General features: G+C 43.2%; 1 protein-coding gene across 1 annotated transcript in view; it reads right to left on the reverse strand.

Annotated features, from left to right (window-relative positions):
* Window positions 1–19,265, reverse strand: part of LOC141443729 (uncharacterized) — a 38,550-nt gene extending 19,285 nt beyond the window's left edge. Inside the window, exons 1-17 of the mRNA XM_074109078.1 lie at window positions 19,232–19,265; window positions 18,496–18,683; window positions 17,879–17,983; window positions 16,600–16,714; window positions 15,168–15,331; window positions 14,796–14,865; window positions 13,018–13,197; window positions 11,031–11,119; window positions 9,290–9,341; window positions 8,400–8,501; window positions 6,882–7,031; window positions 5,965–6,104; window positions 5,661–5,759; window positions 4,046–4,237; window positions 3,314–3,418; window positions 1,887–2,104; window positions 1,113–1,286 (exon numbers count right to left, since the gene is read on the reverse strand). Coding sequence (XP_073965179.1) covers window positions 1,113–1,286; window positions 1,887–2,104; window positions 3,314–3,418; window positions 4,046–4,237; window positions 5,661–5,759; window positions 5,965–6,104; window positions 6,882–7,031; window positions 8,400–8,501; window positions 9,290–9,341; window positions 11,031–11,119; window positions 13,018–13,197; window positions 14,796–14,865; window positions 15,168–15,331; window positions 16,600–16,714; window positions 17,879–17,983; window positions 18,496–18,683; window positions 19,232–19,265 — 2,177 coding nt within the window. The remainder of the gene's footprint in view (window positions 1–1,112; window positions 1,287–1,886; window positions 2,105–3,313; window positions 3,419–4,045; window positions 4,238–5,660; window positions 5,760–5,964; window positions 6,105–6,881; window positions 7,032–8,399; window positions 8,502–9,289; window positions 9,342–11,030; window positions 11,120–13,017; window positions 13,198–14,795; window positions 14,866–15,167; window positions 15,332–16,599; window positions 16,715–17,878; window positions 17,984–18,495; window positions 18,684–19,231) is intronic.
* Window positions 19,266–21,345: the final 2,080 nt, after the last annotated feature.

Below are 21,345 nucleotides of genomic sequence, written 5' to 3' on the forward strand. Positions count from 1 at the left end.
GTTCTCTGTATTCTGTTTGGAAAGAGAAAAACGCTGATATTTTTAAAATTTCGCTACAACTATTAATTAATTTATTAAAATTTTTTTAAGATGTTCTTATTCTAAAAGGGCGTAACTCCAAAACTACGACACAATAGATACATTACTTTTGTCTAGTCTCTTAAAAAAAAGATCACGTAAATCTGACGTAGACGTTGCATAGAGACAATATCAAATTATGACAGCTCCTTTTTCTGGTGATAAAGGCAAAGGAAACATATCTATTCTGTTGTAGTGTTGGCAAATTCAGACATATTTTTTCAATTTTTGTATTTTTTTTTAAATGGAGTAATCAATTATAGTAAATATTTTCCCATGTTCAGGAGGCAAAACTCTTTCGATTCCTGTAGTAATTAACAGATGTTAAAAAAATGAAATCTTGTCAATTCTCGTCACGCCTCGTCTCGTCTCGCCGGTGGCAAACCACCTTAAGATCCGTGGCCTGTGGATTCACATCTCATCATTCGTGTGATTACTAGGGCCCGGAATTTTGCGTGCGGTTATTGACAGATAGTAGTGAAAGAGCACCGGTTTTTATCGATAAATCGATAGTTTTTTTTTTATTTATGTTTTTATTAAATAAAACCTCAATATATCCGATGATACGCACTTTTTCAGCGGTAAATGGTGAAAAAAGTTCGAAATATCGAGAAGTTTCATCCGTTTAAATTGCTTGTCTACTCTTTGATAAAATAAAAGATAAAATATTACTTTGTATTCCTTCAGTTCTTACCATAGCCAATATAAAGTATTTGACAAATATTCCAAGCAAAAATATATTTAGAATTGTGTATTAAAGTTACAAAATTAAAAAAAAACTATCGTTTGCTGTTTCATTTGAAGCAACACATTTGCCAAAATAAGGCAGCGTTTCCACTAGAGATGTGCAAGGTTGAGTGTTGCGAGGAATGTTTATCACGAATTAAACAGAATCGCGGGTTCACGGCCGATGCAAGCCGCTTCCAACTGAAGCAACTGGAGGTCTGTGGGGGAGGCCTATATCCTACAGACGTCCTATGGCTGCTATGATGAGTATAGGGCCAGCTCATGCTGCAAGTTAGTGCGGCGCTCACTTGGTGATGTCGGGCGGGCGCGAGCCGCGCAGGATGGTGCGCCCCCTGGCGGTCTCGACGTACGCCGTGAGCACCTTCCACTCGTAGCCCTCGTCGGGCACCGCCCCCTGGGGGGTCACCGCGCCCGCCGCCTTCGAAAACTCCCAGAACACCTTCACCGACGTTATCGTGAATCTGGAGACAAGAGGAGAATTTTAGAAAGTTTTATGGTCACGTCCCCTGGACGACTCTTTAAAACCACGAGTTTCAGTGTTTCCTGCGGTTAAAACATAACCGACAGAAAGTTGGAAAACCTCCGAAATTGTCACTTCAAAGTACAATATCTCAAAACGGCTGAACCGATTTTGATAAAACATGTCTAAGAACCATCGCTAGAAAATATGCTTTCAAATAAAAAACCGCATTCAAATCAGTTCACCCCTTTAAGAGCTATGGTGCTACAGACAGACACACATAGCGGTCAAACTTATGTATAACACCCCTATTTTGCGTCGGGAGTTAAAAATTAATCGAGCGCACAATTTAACGTGTGTTGATTTGTAAAGTTGATTACAAAAAGCCGTGGTAGCCGAGCGGTTTGCCCTATGGAGGATCGTGGGTTGAAACCCCGGCACGCACCTCTGAGTTTTTCGAAGTTCATGTGCGAAATTACATTTGAAATTTACTACGAGCTTTACGCCTGACCTGCGAAGCAATGCAATGGTGTGTGTGAGGTTTCCAATCTGCACTGGGTCCTCGTGGGAACGTGGGTGCCCAGCAGTGGGACCTACTCACAGGCTGTTCCCTGGTCTGTTGAGATTCTCGACGTTCTCCCGGAAGGTGTCGGCCAGCTCCTCGACGGTGCTGAAGAGGAAGACGCCGGCGGCGCCCCCCGGCGACGAGCGGCCCGCGGGCCCGCAGCCGTGCGGGTCCCACATCACATAGGCCTTCTCATCCGCCCCGCGCCAGAGCCCCACGCAGTAGTCCTTCGCGCACAGCACGCCGTACTTTTGCTGAGGGATAAGGATAACAAAACTATTGTTCAATAATATCAATCGTATTTTTAAGTTGGTAACAATATCGCTGTCAAATTGACGGTCATCTGACATTTGAATTGGCTTTTGATTTTGACAGTTAACTTTTTGATTCGAACATTACGAACTCGTCGGTCCGTCTAAGTCTGTAGTATTTTCGCTTCTACGGAACCCGAGCGCGACCGCAATCGAATATTTGATGTAAACTGTGCCTTATTTAACTCCTGAATTGGGAAAAACACGTTAGAAATCATCATTGTTGGAAATCAGTTCATTCATAGTTTTGTTTTTCGTCATATCTCTCGGGCATCATGCCGCAACTATTTATTTACTAACTCATTGGATCCACCCGGCGCCTAGCCTCGCCTCGAGCGATTCGTATTCTTATATGGATTTGTATGGGCATGCGCTCACTACATCAACTCCTTGCGTCACCGGATCGCCTCGCTCGCTCGTGTCCACGCGCGGACGGCGAGTAGACCACTCGGTGATAGCTGCGCTCCCCACTAGGGTTGCCACCCGTACTTTACAATAAAGTACTGTACGTTATTTGAGGTAGTTGTACTCTATAATTTATGAGAACAATAAAGAATGCGAAAATACTTTATTTCGTATGGTTTGATTTCTTTGCGATTTTGAAAAGTTGTAAGAATTTTTTCGTTAAACGAAATTTATCGATTGTTGCTGAATCGATGCCGCCACTCGCCAACGTCATATCATTTAGGCATTCGTTATTAACAATTTTTGAACGTCACCTAACCTCAAATGTCAACAGTCAGTGTCATTGTCACAATTTCTTGTTTATTTTGTGCAGAGCGATATGAGTGCAATAATAATACAATTTAAAGTTTAAACTGCAAAAAGCAATAAAATATGTTTTTAAACATAATCATAATAAAAAAATGTACTTTATTTTGATACTATGTACGTTTTTTTCTGACCTATAGGTATAACCAATGTACTTTAACGGCCCGAAAAAAAGGTGGCAACCCTACTCCCCACCCTCATTCATTATAGACTACTCGGAAATTCGTGGACCACGCGAGGTCCACTCGTCAACGCGGCGTCCACCCGTGGACCACCTGTCGACAACGAGTGGACGCCGAAAGTCGAGGCGGTGGTGGTCGGGTGCCGGGTGCCGGGTGCCGGGTGGGTCTAATGAGCTGTGGCCTTTAGAGAGAGACCGACCGCCTCGAAGAAGCTGTTGATGGCGCGGCGCAGGTTGAGCACGGCGCCGGTGTCGCCGGCCTTCACGTCGCCGCGCGCCACGTCCTGCTCCATCTCCAACTTCACCTGCCCGAGGAAAACAAGGCAGGTAGCTAATAGTACATTGGGTCTTGAGGGCGGCAAATAAGGTATTACGAACGAGAGTATATTAGAATAGATAAAAACAGACTCTGCACAGCAATAGTATTTTCACTTCTCATGCTCGTGAAATTCGTGTTTATGCATATTTAGATAAAATGTTGATACCTATGCTTAGTTACCATTGAAATAGTACCTGCTTAGCAACTGGTGGCATCTTGGGCGTTGACGTGTTTGTGGTTGGTAGTACGTGTAGATATTAATAACAGCTTGACTGCTTAGTCGCCACTGATTTTCTAGTTGTTATTGTCATTATGACAAACTATATGTGTAAGTATTAATGAAAAATTAAACTGTTGAGATATTTTTGACGTAGTGAAAGCTCACGTGAAAATTCTGACGTAGGTGTCAATAAGGTTGTGAAGATTGAAACGTATATGTCTTTATGAACACTCGGCCCGTGTAAATATATCTGCTGCTGATTGTTCACGAAAAATCGAGTCGGTATTTCACTTTACTACACTTTTACACGAGTCATATTTACCTCAACGTTTCGGCAACATTCCAGTGGCCGTGGTCACCCTAGACGACATCATCCCTTAAAACATTACTCACATTGAAGCTGGTGAGATGGAACTGCGCGGGGCACTCGTGCGCGCACACCCGCGGCGGGTTGGCGGCGGCCGGCAGCGCCATCGAGTACAGCCGGTCGCCGTACTTCAGGATGGCGTCGATCAGCGCCGGCTTCCAGTACACGTGGGGCTCGATGTGGTCCACCACTATGGCCACCACTGACATGGCCGCGTCCTGGGAGGAAGAGGATATTGACATAAGGGGTTCATTAATGATTAGCATTATAGCACCTGGCCGTGGGGTGCCGGCATAAGAATGTTCAGAATGTTAAGAATGTGGGCAGCAGCGTCTTCTTGGCTACTATGTACAACTTATACTGCGCTCGCCACCCGCTTGCCAAGCGTGGCGAGTATTGGCCCAAATAAACCTCGTAATGAGGCAACTGGAGGTCTGTGGGGGAGGCCTAATGTCCAACGTCCTGAGGCTGATATGATGATTATAGCACCTACGAAACGCCAGTGTTGGCATGCGAGGCGTTAACAGAGCCTGAGATGTGGACGCGGGGAAAGTGATCGTCAATTGTCAGTTTGTAAAAGAAGTCTGGCCCGTTAGTATTTCAGCATGGCGCCGATCAGCGCCGGCTTCCAATACACGTGGGACTCGATGTGATCCACTACTATGGCCACCACTGACATGGCCGCGTCCTGGGAGGAACGAATTAGAGAATATGTGAGTGTCTTGTCAGCCACCAGAGACGTCGTGCACAGGCAACACATCAAAATTCGTCTGGAACAGACGCGTAGGCCTGATTTATTGATTGATGGTGGAATAATGATAAGATGGAGGGTCGCATGAGTTCGTTAAATGCGGGCGGCGAATATGAAAATGAGCCATTAAAATTTAAAAGGGAATCTATTTTAACCCTCGTCTCAAACGTTATGGTGTTATAAGTTTGACGTCCTGTCCTGTTCCAATTACAGATGTGCAAGTTGTGGAAAGTTTCCAAAAAGTAAGAAAAGTTCTCGGAAATTTCTGGGAATTTTCACAAGAAATTTAGGGACTTTAAATTTAAGAAACGGAATATTCAATCTCCATACAATTTTTTTTAAAGTTTCCTATGGCACAGTAGTCCCAATGTATTGTCATGTCAGTGTACCTAGTTATCTCGCTCAGTCTCTAAATGTTTTTGTTCTGCGTTAGGCCGCCATGCATCGAAACCACTGCCCGTCCTGCCCGTGCCCTGTCGCAGTATTCCACCTGTCCCAGTGTGTTGCCTTGCCAGTGTACCTGGATGTCTCCAAGAAGTTCTCACTCTGCACAAGGCGGCCGCGCACTGAGGCGGCCGCACGTCTGAGACACGTCCTGTCCTTGTCCTGTCACAGTCACAGTATCCCACCTGTGTCAGTGTGTTGTCAGTGTCAGTATCCAGGAAAAAGTTCTCGTTCTGCACGAGGCGGCCGCGCACTCAGACCGTCGTGCGTCCTCTCCTAGCCCCGTCTCAGTGTGTTTTCAGTTGCCTGGTTGACACGCGCCGTCTCCAAGAAGAAGTTATCGTTCTGCGCAAGACGGCCGCTCTCTGACGCCGTGGTGCGCACGACATGCGTCTTGACCTTGCCCTGTTACAGTATGCCCCCTGACCCAATGTGTTGTCAGTTACCTGGTTGTCCCGCGCCGTCTCCAAGAAGAAGTTCTCGTTCTGCGCGAGACGGCCGCTCTCTGACGCCGTGGTGCGCACGACACGCGTCTTGACCTTCCCCTGTTACAGTATGCCCCCTGACCCCAGTGGCGGATTTATGTTTTTTAGGAGTGTAGGCCACTTTATATCCGCCGCCCTATGTAACTTTCTAAAATAAATTTCTCGTTGAATTCTGCCAACCCTAGGCCGCTGCCGCCCCTAGGCCGCGGCCTATACGGCCTATTGAAAAATCCAGGACTGCCTAACCCAATGTGTTGTCAGTTACCTGGTTGTCCCGCGCCGTCTCCAAGAAGAAGTTCTCGTTCTGCGCGAGACGGCCGCGCACTGAGGCCGTGGCGCGTCCAAGACGCGTCATGTACTTGCCGACGGCCGCGTCGTCTAAAGCTTCCACTAGGACCTCTTCCTCTGCAATTAATTGGAGAGATGATGTCACAAACTACACGGTACAGGCGGGCGGGAGTCTCCCCACTTCTATCGACGAGGAATCGGCTTAATCCGACCAAAAAACGCTTTATGTCCACGCAATAAGAGCGAAAAAGACGTCTTCCCGTCGGTTAACGTCGTTTCGCGTCGGCCGAGCCGATCAACGTCTTTTTCGCTCTTATTGCGTGGACATAAAATTCTTTTTGATCGGCTAAATCCGATTCCGCGTCAATAGGTTTGGGGAGACCCTTAGGATCCGTCTATCTACGGCTTAGCTTAAACCGAGTTTAGACTTGCAAGAAAAATCGTGCAAGTTGCATTACATTGCCGTAAAGCCAACGAGTTTGTAGTGGTCAATCGAGCGCTGCAATGTAATGCAACTTGCACGATTTTTCTCTCAAGTCTATCTAAACTTGGCTTTAGAAACTGTTAGTGCAAGAAAGTTACAACGGGAAATGTCTGAAAAATTTAGAAACGCTTACTTTTTATATCAATAGGAATAACCTTTCTAATGAACAGTTGTTCCATAGTCCGGAATAAAAAACATTAAAAAAGGAATTTATTAAAACATCATCTCAAAAAAAGACGAGCGAGCTAAAATCGAAACGTACGGCACCGACGGCAACGCACCCTTGACTAAAGAAAACTGAATCCTCCTGAATCCTTCTTAAATTATCAGTGTGTGCGCACACATTTAAGCTGCGCGATGTACTGAGCCTACTTGTTCTCTTTTACTATGGTATAAGGTGGTCGACGTACCCTCCTCGCCGGCGGCGGGCTCGTCCCCCTCGCCCCCCTTGGGCGGGGAGCGCTTCTCCTTCAGCACGGCCGTCAGGTCGTTGCCGACCTTCACCGGGTACAGCTTGTACGGGGCGAGACATTGCTTCTTGTCCAGGCCGCCTTGGAGCGCTGAAAGTGGAAAACATTTTCATAAATCAGAATCAGGTCAAACTTGGTCATTAACTGAAGCTCAAAAGGCCAGGTTTGCCAACGGGCGATGGGGCGCAGTATTATACTTAGGTGTTCGTAGAACTGATCGCATCAGAAATACCGAACTGTGCTCCAACCCGCGTTGCAGATGCGCTTGTGCAAGGTCCGCCCGGATTGCTACCACCATCTTGCTCGCTAATCCTGCCGTGAAGCAGCAGTGCTTGCACTGTTGTGTTTCGGCGTGGAGAGTAAGACAGCCGGTGAAACTACTGGCACTTGAGGTATCCCATATTAGGCCTCTAGGTTGGCAACGCATCTGCAATACCCATGGTGTTGCAGATGTTAATGGGCGGTGGTGATCTCTTACCATCAGGAGACCCACTTGCTCGTTTGCCAGTCGAATAAAAAAAAAGATGTGGGCGCTAAGCTTAAGTGGGACTGGGCTGGTCATGTCACCCACAGTTTTGGGTCCAAATTACTACCCATTGGGTTCCGTGGGATGACCATCGAAACTGAGGCAGACCGAAGAGGAGATGACTTGGACGCATATCAAGTAGAGTGACATGCTGTCGATAAGGACGAATGGCGGCCTTTGCCCAGCAGTGGGACACTTTAACAGGCTAACAAAAAAAGACAGACGGTGAAAAAATCATTTTTTTTGTACGGGAGCCCCCTTAAATAATTATTTTATTTTAATTTAATTATTTATTTTTAAAGTGATTATACAACTAAAGATTCTCTGAATATTTCAAGCGTGTACCAGTTGCCGTTATTAATATCAAGCAAAAAACGGTAAAACAATCACGTTTGTTGTATGGGAGCCCCCCTTAAATATTTATTTTGTTCTGTTTTTAGTATTTTTTTGTTACAGCGGCCACAGCAATACATAGTCTGTGAAAATTTCAAATGTCCAACTATTACGACTCATTCCGACTCAAGAGATAGAGCCCTGTGACAGACGGACGGACAGAGACAGACAGTGGAGTCTCAGTAATAGGGCTCCATTGGCACCCTTTGGGTACGGAATCCTAAAAATCAGAACGTTTATTCTGCAAGTAGGCCCCTCAAGGGCTCTTTTACATGTCATTATTTATACTACTATCAGCGCTTTTGGGAAGACCATTATGAAGGAAGAAGAAGAATGTGCCGCTTGATGTATACCTCTATTATAGCTTCTTTATCTCTCACTGCGTGACTCAGCCTCTCCAAGAGGCAACACTTAACCACATCTCAGAGCCACAGATCATAATGGCAGTGTCGTAAGCAGTCTCCAAAGGGCTGCTTCTCAAACTCCGCTACTCTAGCCATGCCAGTCTGCCTGAGAGCGACAAGGACGCATAGACTCACTGAGCTTGTCGATGAACTCCCCCGGGCTGGCGAAGACCATCAGCACCGGCGTGGACTCGCGCGGCACCGGCTCCGGCTCAGGCTCGGGCTTCTCCTCGCCCTCTGCAAACAATACATTCACTAGGATACATACTTCTTTGGAGGCATTGTGCCAGAAACGTCAATACGGAATTTGACTATTTTATAAATTAAAACTACACAATGCCTGTTATCGAATAGAAAAACAATTTTTAAGCTACCTTTACAAATAACAAAGTTATAAAGGTTTGAAATTCAAGATTAGACAGAGAAAGACATACTGGCATGTGACGTCACACGTCACACGCCAGTACCGACATACTTGCTGCATAGAGAAAAGCGTTTGAGAAAGAGACAGGTATATAGATTTTTCAAAAAATCACTATAAATCCAATTTTCAACCGATTTAAATTTTCTTTTCGCTAAACACTATCTGTTTATCTATATTTCATAATTATATTATGATATGGCAAAATCAGGAGTTGTCAGATACCATATTAACGTACAGTTGCCATCAGATATTTTGGAGCGGCATTAGAGTTTATGTCCGGATATTTTTGATCATATTGGCTGGCTGCCTAACGACTATTATGATGTTTCAAATTAGCAACTTTGCCTGGCGAAAATGGCGGTCGTTAACCGGAATCCCTTGTGACTTGTGATGTGGCATTTTTATGCCTATTCGTACTAAAGGCAAAGTGTACAAAACGGCGGTGAGAATGCTGGACGGTGAAATAGACGCATGCACAAAAACTGCATACTGCAGAGATGAAAATGCTGAGATGGTCGGGAGGGGTAACAAGATGGGATAAAGTCCGGAACGAATATATTCGTGGGTGGCAGCTTCAAGATAGCTCCTATACCCGACTGACTGTTAGTCGACTGAGGTGGTACGGCCACGTAATGCGTAGAGATAAGGAACACCTGGTCCAAAAAGAGTTATGCCTACCGGAGAACAAAAGAGGCCGGGGACGCCCCCCGTCAACCTGGTGGTCCAGTATGAAATAGTAGATTAATAACCAGGGGTGAAAAGTGACCCATTTCACCCGAGATATTTCTGACGCTCGAACGAAATGGGTAATTTCACCCGAGTTAGACACTCTACTTTTCATTTCGACTGTGAGGAAAGTAAAATACCACAAAAAATGAGAATAATAACAAATTGAATTTACTTATATCCAACCTCTAACGGTATACCAAGGAGCTTATTATACAAAACTGGAGGTTGAACGCCGAACGCAGAAGTTTGACCTTTATTACTTATTTATATATTCCATCTCTTTCTTTCACATTTCACGAATGACTTCCATCTCTTTCTTAGCCTAACTAAAGAAAGAGATGGAATATGTTTGTGACGCAATAAAGATTTTTTTTTTATTGCAAACGGATGTTCGGCTTTCAACCTCAAGTGTTGTATACAAGCTCCTTGGTCACTTCTCTCTCTTCTTGGTCACTCCTTGGTCGCCGAAACGTGAAAAAAAAGTGTCATTGACGTAATTCAATTATCTTCGACTCCGTGGCTAATCGAATAATTAAAAAAAAAACTTTCCACTTTAGAGATGAAAACGAAATTTTCCACCCGACTATCTAACCATGAAAATTAAACTTTCCGAACAGGAGAGATAAAAAAACTTTTTACCAAAAACAATTTCCCCGACCCGAGAACCCAAGACAGAATGTCTTGACGCCTTTAGATTACGAGAGCTGTGCCGTACGCTGAAGGTGTAGGAGAAATAACAAAACTACCGTTCTAAGCGGTATCCAGTGCAAGACAAATTTATTGCAAAAAATAATAAATTAAACATCAGTTTGGAACTCGTAGCGCCCTCTAGCGGCGGGAATGTGACTTTTTGGAAAATATTTAATATGACATGCAAAATCTTATACTAATTGATTTGGATTTTAAGCGACACAAAAGTAAAGTACTAAACATGTATTATTAACCCAAACAAGAGCCGACCCCACTTAAAGTGGGACGGAGCAAAGAAGAAGAAGTAACCCTCCCTTAGGCAGTCAGTTAAGGGGTTGATCAACTTTTCCTTGTATAGTCGAGTTCATAAACTTGTGACCAAAATTTTGATCAAAAATTTCTGAACGCATCTACGCCGTTAACAATACAGTCGTGTTGAGATATTTTTGATCAAAATTTTAGTCGCAAGTTTATGAATTCGACTGTACCCCGTTGCCACGGTTACGTCCCCTGGACAACTCTTTAACACCATGAGTTTCTATATTTTTTGTCTAAATTCATAGCTTACATTTGTGTCATTATTTAGACGTAAGTTTTTTTTAAGAAACTCGTCACTGTTGTCTCTTAGACAAAGATATAGAATAACAAACCAAGAAAAAGTTGATTGGCCCTATAAGTCAATTGCGTGCGAGTAAGCCTGCAACGCCTAAGTCAGCCAGTAAGGCCGCTTGTAGACGTCCGTTGTTCTCACCGGACAACGGATTGTTCTTTGCGGTTTTGTATGGCTGCATCGCCGGACAAGTGTCCGGTGCATGTACACACATTCATTGTAAGCCATACAATACCGCAGGTCCGGCAAAAAAACGGTCCTTTGTCCGATAAAAACAACAGCCTGAGGCCACCCCAGGGCTGCGCATACGCACCGGCGCCGGCCTCCTCCTCGTCGCCGCCGGCTCGCCGCCGCCCTCTCCCGCCATCTCATCCTTGATACGTTGCAGCCGGAGCTCGTCGCCTGGGAACACACAACACAATGAAACATCTATCGGGCTATCGCGTATGAATTCGCCGCTAGAGGCGCTAGGGTAGCGTGAGGTCTCCGAAATGTCAAATCTCATAGTTTTTGGGTGAGCTACGCGGGCTTATTTGTAATTAGAATAATTTTGTGAATATTTTGCATTACTTGAAATTAATTTTGGCAATTATGCGTTACGGGGCAATGAATGTCTGTGTTTTGAGACAGTTTTGTCTTTCGGAAACTTTTGCCCTCCCTTTTTTTCCGAACAAAAAGGGACTACGCAACACTGTGGTTGCTCGATATTTTTATGGTACGGTTTTAAGGTGTATTAAATATGATTTTAATCTAAACTTTGGTTTCACGCCCCCGTAATAACAGAATTTGAAAGCCACACTTAAAAACCTCACGAAACAGTGACGCCATCTAGAAAGACAAAAAAGCCCTCATTAGACGTCTTTTACAGACCAATGTAGCGACTCCTAGCGCCATCTTGTGAGCAAATATGGAAACTTCGAATACTACTTCTCCGAAGACCCCCAAATTGATTTAGGCCGCGGCCACAATAATTTCCAGCGTCAAATCTGGTCACGTGACATATAGCGATAAAGCTGAAAATGTTGAGCTGTTATTTTTTTTTTCATTCACTCCAATTTCTTTTATTTGTACCACTGCCACGACTGCTACTAAATGAGATTAAGAAATCACCTTCCAAGGTCAAAATCAATTATTATTATTATTATTTATTATTTATTATTATTTATATAATGCACAGGCAGCTTATAGCTGATGCGTGCATATCATTGTTCACTTGTGTAATTGTCTTCAAAGTACTTATCAAGTCTGTTTTTAAAAGTATTCACTGAAGGTGCACTGATCACTGTCTGGGGCAAACTGTTCCACTGTTTCACGACGCGGTTGCCCAGGAAATGGCGCCTGGGGTTGCTTGTACTTAGAGTGCGTATCAGTTTCAGAGAGTGACCTCGCAGCCTCTCATTCATGCTCCGTGTAAATATGTCACTTAGTTCAGGTACATTATAGTGTCCGGTCAATATCTTGTAGGTTTCGATCAGATCACCACGCTGCCTCCGCCTGTCCAAGGTGGTAAGTCCAACTCTCTCAACCTGTCTTCATACCCCCTGTTACGCAGACATCCTGCAATAAGCCACGAAATAAGCCATCTTGTCGCTGCTGCTCGATGTGGCGACTTGACGCTACTTTTTTGACTCGCGGGAAATTCTAAATCACCTTCAAAATGGGGTCACGTGACCAGATTTATCGCTGCAATCGAGCGATTTCATGTAGGGGCACCCTTAATCTACTCTCTTTATTATTAAACACGCTTTAAGTACTATTAAACAATCTAATATGTACATGTATTTAAAAACTATAGCCGTGGTGGCCTAGCGGTTTGACCTATCGCCTCTCAAGCAGAGGGTCGTGGGTTCAAACCCGGCTCGCACCTCTGAGTTTTTCGAAATTCATGTGCGGAGTTACATTCGAAATTTACCACGAGCTTTGCGGTGAAGGAAAACATCGTGAGGAAACCTGCACAAACCTGCGAAGCAATTCAATGGTGTGTGTGTGAAGTTCCAATCCGCACTGGGCCCGCGTGGGAACTATGGCCCAAGCCCTCTTGTTCTGGGTTCTGGTGCTGGGATGATGATGATGATTTAAAAACTATGAGAACCGGGTGTTTCGACATACGGATGCTATGAGAACCGGGTCTTTTGGCCTATGATAATTTAAAGAAACTGTTATTTTGGAACGGACGTTTTGGTAAACAGACAAAACGGTCCAAAACCCACACGGCCAGCTGTCGGTAATTGCCGACCAGCAGCTACACGGTCGTCGGCTTCGTCTGGTCGTACCACACCTTGACCATCGCTAGCACTCACCCTTCTCAATCCGATGCGATGTCAGCAGCCCCCGGGCCAGCGTGGGCGCGGGGTCGAACGCGACCACCTTCCCGCCGCACGCCATCCACACGCCCAGCTGGTGGTAGTCGCCGACCAGCAGCGACACGGTCGTCGGCTTCGTCTGGTCGTACCACATCTTGAACAGGAGGTCCTTTATCTCTGCATCGTGAAAAGAAAAAATAAATTCTTTATTTCTGTGCACGAATTACTCCGTAGGTGTTAGTGACAAGAACAACTAAGTAATCCTGCTAATACTATCCTACTAATATTATAAATGTAGGATGAGTGGAAAGGAGTGTAATCATGACGTATGAAGAGTGTAATAGATAGCATGAGATGTGAGTGTATGAGAGTGACAGAGGAAGAATGAATAAGCAGCAGGTGTATTTTGATTTTAAATGTAGAACGGGGATTGCTAAGCGACGGAAGACGAAAGACGTGATTTGATTTGGTTATTTTGGAAATTTCGAATTATATTTTATTTTACTATTAGAAGTTGCTTTTCTTCAATTTTTACGATCCTACATAAATGTGAAAGTTTGTGAGTGTCCACAACAAACACACAGTGAGTGTGTGAGTAAGTGTGTTTGTTACTCCTTAACGGTTAAACGGCTGGACGGATTTGGATGAAATTTGGCAAAGAGTTAGTTTATAACCTAGAATAAAACATAGGATACATTTTATCTCGATATTCCCATGGGATAGGGATAAAATCTCTAAATAACAACCGCTGGGCTTAGAGTCATGAAATTTGGTGTGTAGGTTGGACTTCTGGAATTATTTATTTATTTATTTTATTTATTTATTAAATACGAAGTCAGGCTTACAGTTTGCACCAAAACGCCTAGCTCGTTAATACTTAATACTATGCTAAAATAACATTATTTTAGATAAAAGTGCTCCCCAACCATCGGCAAACACGTCAGCATCCTGGATTTCAGTCAAAAATTCATTTAGCAGCGCAATTGCCCTGGCCGTTGGACAGTTCCTAGCTCTACGAGTCCTCAGCCCGCCAACGCTGCGAATAAGTGATGGCGGCGGCGTACTCCCGCCCGTACATACCGTTGCGGGACGAATAGAGTCATTGCCGCAGTACCAGAGGATTATTGACCCTATTTGCAACAAAGAACAGTAATGTACGAGCAAATGCAACTTTCGCCTATGGCTTAGGGTATCCAACCCAACCATGCCTGACACAAACAGCGACGGAAACAAAAACGGATAATAACCATATAGCCTCTTATACAGGTGCCGAGCAAACTTTCGCTGGACTCTCTCTATGAGCAAATTGTATTTCGATTCCATAGGATCCCAAACAATGGAATTGTATTCCAGCTTACTACGTACAAAAGCATTATACAGGACAATAGAGACAGTTACACTCTTGAACTGCGAGCCTGCACGCATTATGAATCCTAAGGCTCTACTGGCACTCTTGCATGCGCTAATGATATGGAATAACACATAGGCTACTTTTTACGTGGATGTTCCCACGGGATAGGGATAAAATCTCGAAGTAATAACCGTATTTCGCAATATCGGTCAGTAATCACACTCATAAAGCTGTAGGTTTATCTTATCCTACTCATTAAAGATAGTTTTTTTTTTTAGATTTTGAACATGATTTTTTAGATTATTGCTTAAACGAAAACCATACGTGCGAGCCTCGCAAAACATTGCATCCTCAAGGCAGTACAATCTATCTTCTACAGATCTAGTGATAATATCTAATATAAGAATTAGTGGGGTTCAGTGACCTTTGATCTTCTCCGGCTCTTCTTCGCCCTCTCCCAAGGCCTCCTTCTCACCACCTTCTCCTTCGCCCTCCTGAATAACAAACATGACATTATAAAATACAATTCATCTGGAAAACAGAGCCTTTGTATACGACTTGGAAATTCGTGGACCACGCGAGATCTACCCGTGGACCATGTGTCTACCCGAGTGGACGCCGAACGACTAGCCCAGTGCTGGTCAGATGCCGGTTGGCTCTAATGAGCTGTGACCTTTACGTTGGCTGTACCTGGGTGGCATAAAATGACCTGTGACAATTGACAAGTGTTGTCAATTTGTCGGGCCCTATGTCTCTCATACCGGTCTTTTCCAGGGTTATAGCAAGTGGAACTGACCCCGACTGGCGCGTCCGGCAGCCGCAGCGGCAGACGAATCGGTTCCTCCAGCTCTATGGAGAACGTGTTGGCTCCCATCTCGAACTTCTCCGTCAGGTCTTCGGGCACCATGTCCTTGTTGCCAGTCTTCTTGACCAGCTGGTTGTAGTAGTCGGCGCCAGCCTCTAGAGAACCCACCAATACAGGTAAGTATTACGATGTCTGTCAGATGTTTTCGGTCTAATGCGATTTTAGTCAGATTCGTAAGTCGTCAGATCGTTTATTTAGCAACGCCATGGGCTCGTTTAAAGTAATTAAAGTCTTCATTTATTTATCTTTATTGTCCGTTGTGCAAAACTTGATTATAAAAATTTTTGCTAATATTTTTCGTCAGACGCCTATTCAAACCAGATGTCAAACACATTTTGAGAGTTGGCAGTGGGTTGCAACCTAAAAAGTGTGTGACAATGAATTGAACAATTTCTATTATCATTCATTACGAACAAAAACACAAAGTGATATTTATACTATAAATAAACTTAGGTTTTTTTACGTTTACTAATATTATGTGATATTTACCAAAGCCTTCAATACCCACCCAAATTTCATAGTTAGGGATTGTTCTTATCTGTTTTAGTACCACTGTCGCCGTCGCGGCCTATTGTCCCAATCATATTGTTGTAAGTATAAGGTTTTTATTCGACTGTATGGCAAACGAGCAAGTGGGTCTCAGAGAGATTACCACCGCCCATAGACACCTGCAACACAAGAGGGATTGCAGATGCGTTGCCAACCTAGAGGCCTAAGATGTCTTACTCTCCACGCCGAAACACAACTGCTATGCTATAGGCTGATGATAATTGTACCACATGCACACCTTTTGACACCATATCTATACTCTATACTAATATTATAAAGAGTTTTGGATTTTTGAATGTTTGTTACGAATTAACTCAAAAACTACTGGACCGATTTTAAATATTCTTTCACTAAGTATTAGAATGCTAAATTATTCTAAAGAGCCATAGGCTATATTTATTAACAGAAAAAATAGGGTTCCGTACTAAAACTATAATAGTGTAAAAAAAAGTTGCCATAAAACATCTTTCATCGCATGCGCTGTAGAATCCATACTTAATCTTTCCGTTTGTCCGTCTTTCACGCCGTAACGGAGCGACGGATCGACGTGATTTTTGGCGATAGTTTATGGGCCCGAGAGTGACATAGGCTACTTTTTATCCCGGAAAAATGCACAGTTCCCGAGGGAACAGCGCGCGATAACCGAATACCACGCGGGCGGAGCCGCGGGCAAAAGCTACTCGTTTTATAAAATCCTTCCATTCTACTTGACTCATTTATTCGGTATAAGCGACAGGAAACTGATAGCGGTAAACGGCCGTAGAACTACCTCGTGATGTCTAGGTTAGCGCGTCGATTGACAAAGTCAGCTCACCGAGGAAGTTGAACATGTGGTCCTGGTGCATGAGGGGCGGCGGCACGGCGTCGGCGGCCGCGCAGAAGGCCGCGGCGGCCGGCAGCGCCAGGGTGCGGCCGGCCTTGTCTTCCTCCTGGGAACACGGGGCAGTTGAAGCTATACCCTTTGCATGTAAAGGCATATACGTTACTTTATCTTGTGAGTTTCAAGCTACCATCTATCACGGGTTTCTTAAGATGGTGGTGCTGTCATACGGCGGTGACGTCAATTCAACCTAAGCCACTTTCCTGATAGCATTTTTTTTTTCACGGAAATTGTGTTCGGTGTATCTATTTGTTTGCCATTGACGAGATTCGAAAGATACAGGAATCGAAAGACTTTTGCCCCCTGAACACGGAGAAATATTTATTATATTTTATTTCTCCATATTTAAAAAAATACAAGAAATTAAAAATATATATCTGAATTTACCAACACTACCACAGAATAGATTTTTTCTTTGCCTTTTTCACTAAAAATCTGAAGAAAAATAATATGTTTTTTTACATAATGAAGTATAATGAAATTATGCGGGTTAAAAATATGTATTTTGTAGCTTATTTTATTATTGTCAAATATTATTTTGATTGGTTAATCTAACTTGACCAGTTTACAAAATATGCCACTTTCATGATACGCTGATGATTTTACATTATCCTGAATAACTCGAAAACAAAAGAAGATCGAGACTGATATTTTAGCATAGAGTGTTCTTAGGACTTGCCAGTACACCACCTGACAGAATGACCAGATCCATCGTTAGGAGCACTTCTAGCTCGCTTAGCCTGCCCTACCCTACCCTTTCAAACTATCAGCGTCTTCTCGTTCCAAACAGAATACAGAGACAAATTAGAGTCTTAGAAATATGAAATCTTGTCAATTCCTTTTATGCAAGGGTCACAGTTTTAATCTAACCTAACCACGTTTCTGATAGCAATTCCTTTTGTGCAAGGGTCACAGTTATAAGCCAACCTAACCCACTTTTCTGGTAGCAATACCTTTTATGCAAAGCTCACAGTTTTATCTAACCTAACCATTTTTCTAGTAGCAGTTTCTTTTGTGCACTTGTGTGATTGTCAATAAATAGCAAGCGATGTGCCAGCGCGGTGGCGTCTCACCCCGATACCGGTTCGCTCGGCCGCCTTGCCTGAATTTCAATTCAACTACTGCATCTAATGATTAACGCGTGCGAAGCCACGGGTAAAAACTAGCGGTCAATAAATGAATAATTAGCAAAGCAAAGTTCTTGGCGCCTCACCCCGATGCCGGCGCGCTCGGCCGCCTTGCCGATGGCGCTGTTCTCGCCGCGCGGGCCCATCATGATGGCCGCCGTGCCCTTCCGGATCCACGCGAAGTCGGTGCTCTGGAACACGTCCAAACCAAAATCAAAACGTTTATATTGTAAATACGCCGCAAACGGCTCTTTATAGGCTGCCAGTTCACTGGAGTGGAGCGAGGCAGTGGAGCGATAAGCGAGACATAAAATCCACCAATAAAATTGCATAAAATTTCCGCTTCTCTTCAGTGGATAGAGAGTTTGTAACTGGCTTAAAAACTAATATAAAACCGGAAAACAGAACGAGGACGAGGAGCGAGGAAGAGAAGCGGAGAAGCGGGGCGTGGAAACAAGCGCGAATGGGGAAGCGAGGAAGCTCCGCGAATGGAAAAACAGTCCGCAATTGCGCTCCGCATTATTTTCTCGCTCCGCTCCACTATTGGTCTCTGGCGCCCCGATCTCCGGATTCAACTTGGTCGCAGTAACCAGAACAGGCGATATGTTGAAGCTGTCGTCTGGCCCTGGAGACAGATTGCTCTCGATGGCAGCAGCCAGCGCGCCCATGCTTCCCATGACCGTAACATCCTTAAGCAACTCACCTCAAGATTGGTCTCTGGCGCCCCGATATCCGGATTCAACTTGGTCGCAGTGACCAGAACAGGCGATATGTTGAAGCTGTCGTCTGGCCCTGGAGATAGATTGCTTTCGATGGCAGCAGCCAGGGCGTCAGTGCTTCCCTTGACTCGAACCAAACAGGCAGCAGCGCGCGGATCCGACGACGGGTAACCTGGACATTAAATCAATGCATGTCCACAAATTGGTCAATTTATATCTTGCTACAGTAGTCGAGACGGTATGGACGGATGACCTGGCTAAGGTCGCAAGTTCACAGTCGATGCAGGTCGCTTTCAACCGAAGCAACTGGAGTTCTATATAAGGGGAGTGCTATATACAACAGTAGACGTTCTTCTTCTCTTGGGTATCGCAAAAGTTGTAACAAGGCTTAAGCCTTGTTGATTTTCAACCCCTTCCTCAAATTCATGTTTCAGTTCGTTTGAAAATTCAATTCAAAATTTCAATTTTCGAATATCTGGTATCAGCGTTATTCGTCCCATTCGTTTTTCGTTCAATTCGTATTTCGTCTCATTCTATATTTGTCACACATTCTTTATTCGTCTTGTTCATTATATGTCTTTATCTTTCTAAGTCAGATTCTGCACATGTCTCATTCTTAATAAGTCTTAATCGTATTTCGTAACGTCTTCCTAGACTCATTCTTCATTCGTCCTTTTCGATTTATGTCTCATTCAATTATTCGACTAAATTTTTGCATACGTTCGATGTTGGTCACATTCGTTATTAGTCTCATTCGTTTTTAGTCCAATTCTAAGTTCGTTACATTCGTTTTGCGTCTCGGTCGCTATTTGTAGCTACTTTTTCCGTTAATCTTAAATTATCATTAATAAATATTTTTTTAGCATGAAATAAAAATAGCGGTCATATCTTGGTAGAAGAGACGGATATATCCTTAAACTACGTTTACTCCCATAATGGAATGCGGGTTCGAGTAGCGAACGTGCTCAAAAACGAACAAGACGAGTTGCCAAATAACGACAAAAAAAGAGAGAGACCCAATAACGAATGTGACTAAAGATAAAGTGCGAATGATACTACAAACGAGTGAGTAAAACAAAGACATAGTCCAAGAAAGAATGTGACGAAATACGATTAAGACTTATTAAGAATGAGACATGTGCAGAATCTGACTTAGAAAGATAAAGACATATAATGAACAAGACGAATAAGAATGTGTGACAAATATAGAATGAGACGAAATACGAATTGAACGAAAACGAATGGGACGAATAACGCTGATACCGAATATCTACTGTACTTTCCTATTCAGCACTTTGTTTTTATGTCAAATTCATTCTTAGCTCAGCAGCAGTTCTATCAAGACGTATTTTTAAGTCTCACATTATCTTATACTTTTGACGTTAAAACTGCCTGACCAATTTCGTGCTTATACTTCCATAGTTCTCACAGTTCAGTGAATCAGTGCTTCTATATCCAGTTTGATATTACACTTGAATCTTATTTCACTTAACCCTTAAAGGGACCTTGAAGGTACATTTCGGCACTACTTTGAAAAAATCTCGTATCTCAATCAATCGTCAACAATATTGAATTGATATAATAAAGCATAAAAGTGCACTCAGAAAATTATCCATTTTGAGATACGAGTTTTTTAAGTAGTAACGATTTGTAAGTCCTACAATATTTTATATAGGCCGATAGGACTACGTTATTTGAGGTATTAAGTTTCAAGAATTCTAAAGTTTCTTATTTTTTGCCTGTGGGTACAGTCGTACCTATGAAGCTTATTGTAGCGTTTTGTGTCATTTTGTTGCCTGCATTTTCAGCAATTGAAGATTTGTGGTTGTTTTTTTTTTATTTGAATAAATCTCGCAAAATAAATTTAAAGTTAAAAAATAATTATGGCATCATATCTAGGATAGCCTGTGGAGTATGTAAACCAAATTTGTGTCATTTTCGTCCAGTGCAAACTGTTATATGGGCAGTATGAAAAATGTGTGAAAAAAAAAATTACAGTTTATGAATATTTATTTCCTATTTCAGATTACTTACATACGCCTATAAAAAAAGTTGTGTCATTAGACACACCAATTTAAGATTTTAAATTATTTTGTTTTCTTAACCTACAAACGCTTCAAAAAAATATTATAGTCATTTAGAGTTCACATATTTATTCATAAATGCATGATAAATCGACATTGTAAATTTGTGTCATTTTCGCCCACGATATTTAAATGAAAACATACAAAAAACAAATGGTGCGGTCGAAACGGGTCGCGCGGTCAAGCGGCGGGGGCGACGGGGGCATAAGCACGCAAACACGTTCGTTCGTACGATTTCATCTATGGGAAGCATTCATATTTAGATAATACAAGTACTGTCGTCGCAGGTAAGTAGGCAATTGCTGGCTGATATGATATTAAACGCGAAGTATGAGTATTCCAGCCGAGACTAATATAAACATTTTCTCAAAATGTATTACGATATTTAATTTTATAATCAAAATTGCAGGTGTATTTTTCCTCTGAAAACACCACGAGCTGTTTCACACACACATTAAAAAAAAGTCGCGAGGTTCTAACAAAATAACTGATACCTAATGGGTAGGTATCAGTTGTTTTTTTTGTTTTTGTTATTTTGATTTGCTAGATGTTTTTTTTTTCTGGAACCAGATTGAATTGGGCTGTAGGTACAGCAGGGCTACTGCGAAAACTCAAAACTCGAAGTCGTATCGTACTGTCCCTCTCGCTCTCGTATTAAATACTGTAAGTGTCAGAGGGACCGCACGACACGAACATTCAAGTTTCGAGTTCGTAATAGCCCTGACTCGTGCCAACTTAGATATTACCCGT

This window comes from Choristoneura fumiferana, chromosome 28, assembly GCF_025370935.1.
Source record: "Choristoneura fumiferana chromosome 28, NRCan_CFum_1, whole genome shotgun sequence".
NCBI classification, from domain to species: domain Eukaryota; kingdom Metazoa; phylum Arthropoda; class Insecta; order Lepidoptera; family Tortricidae; genus Choristoneura; species Choristoneura fumiferana.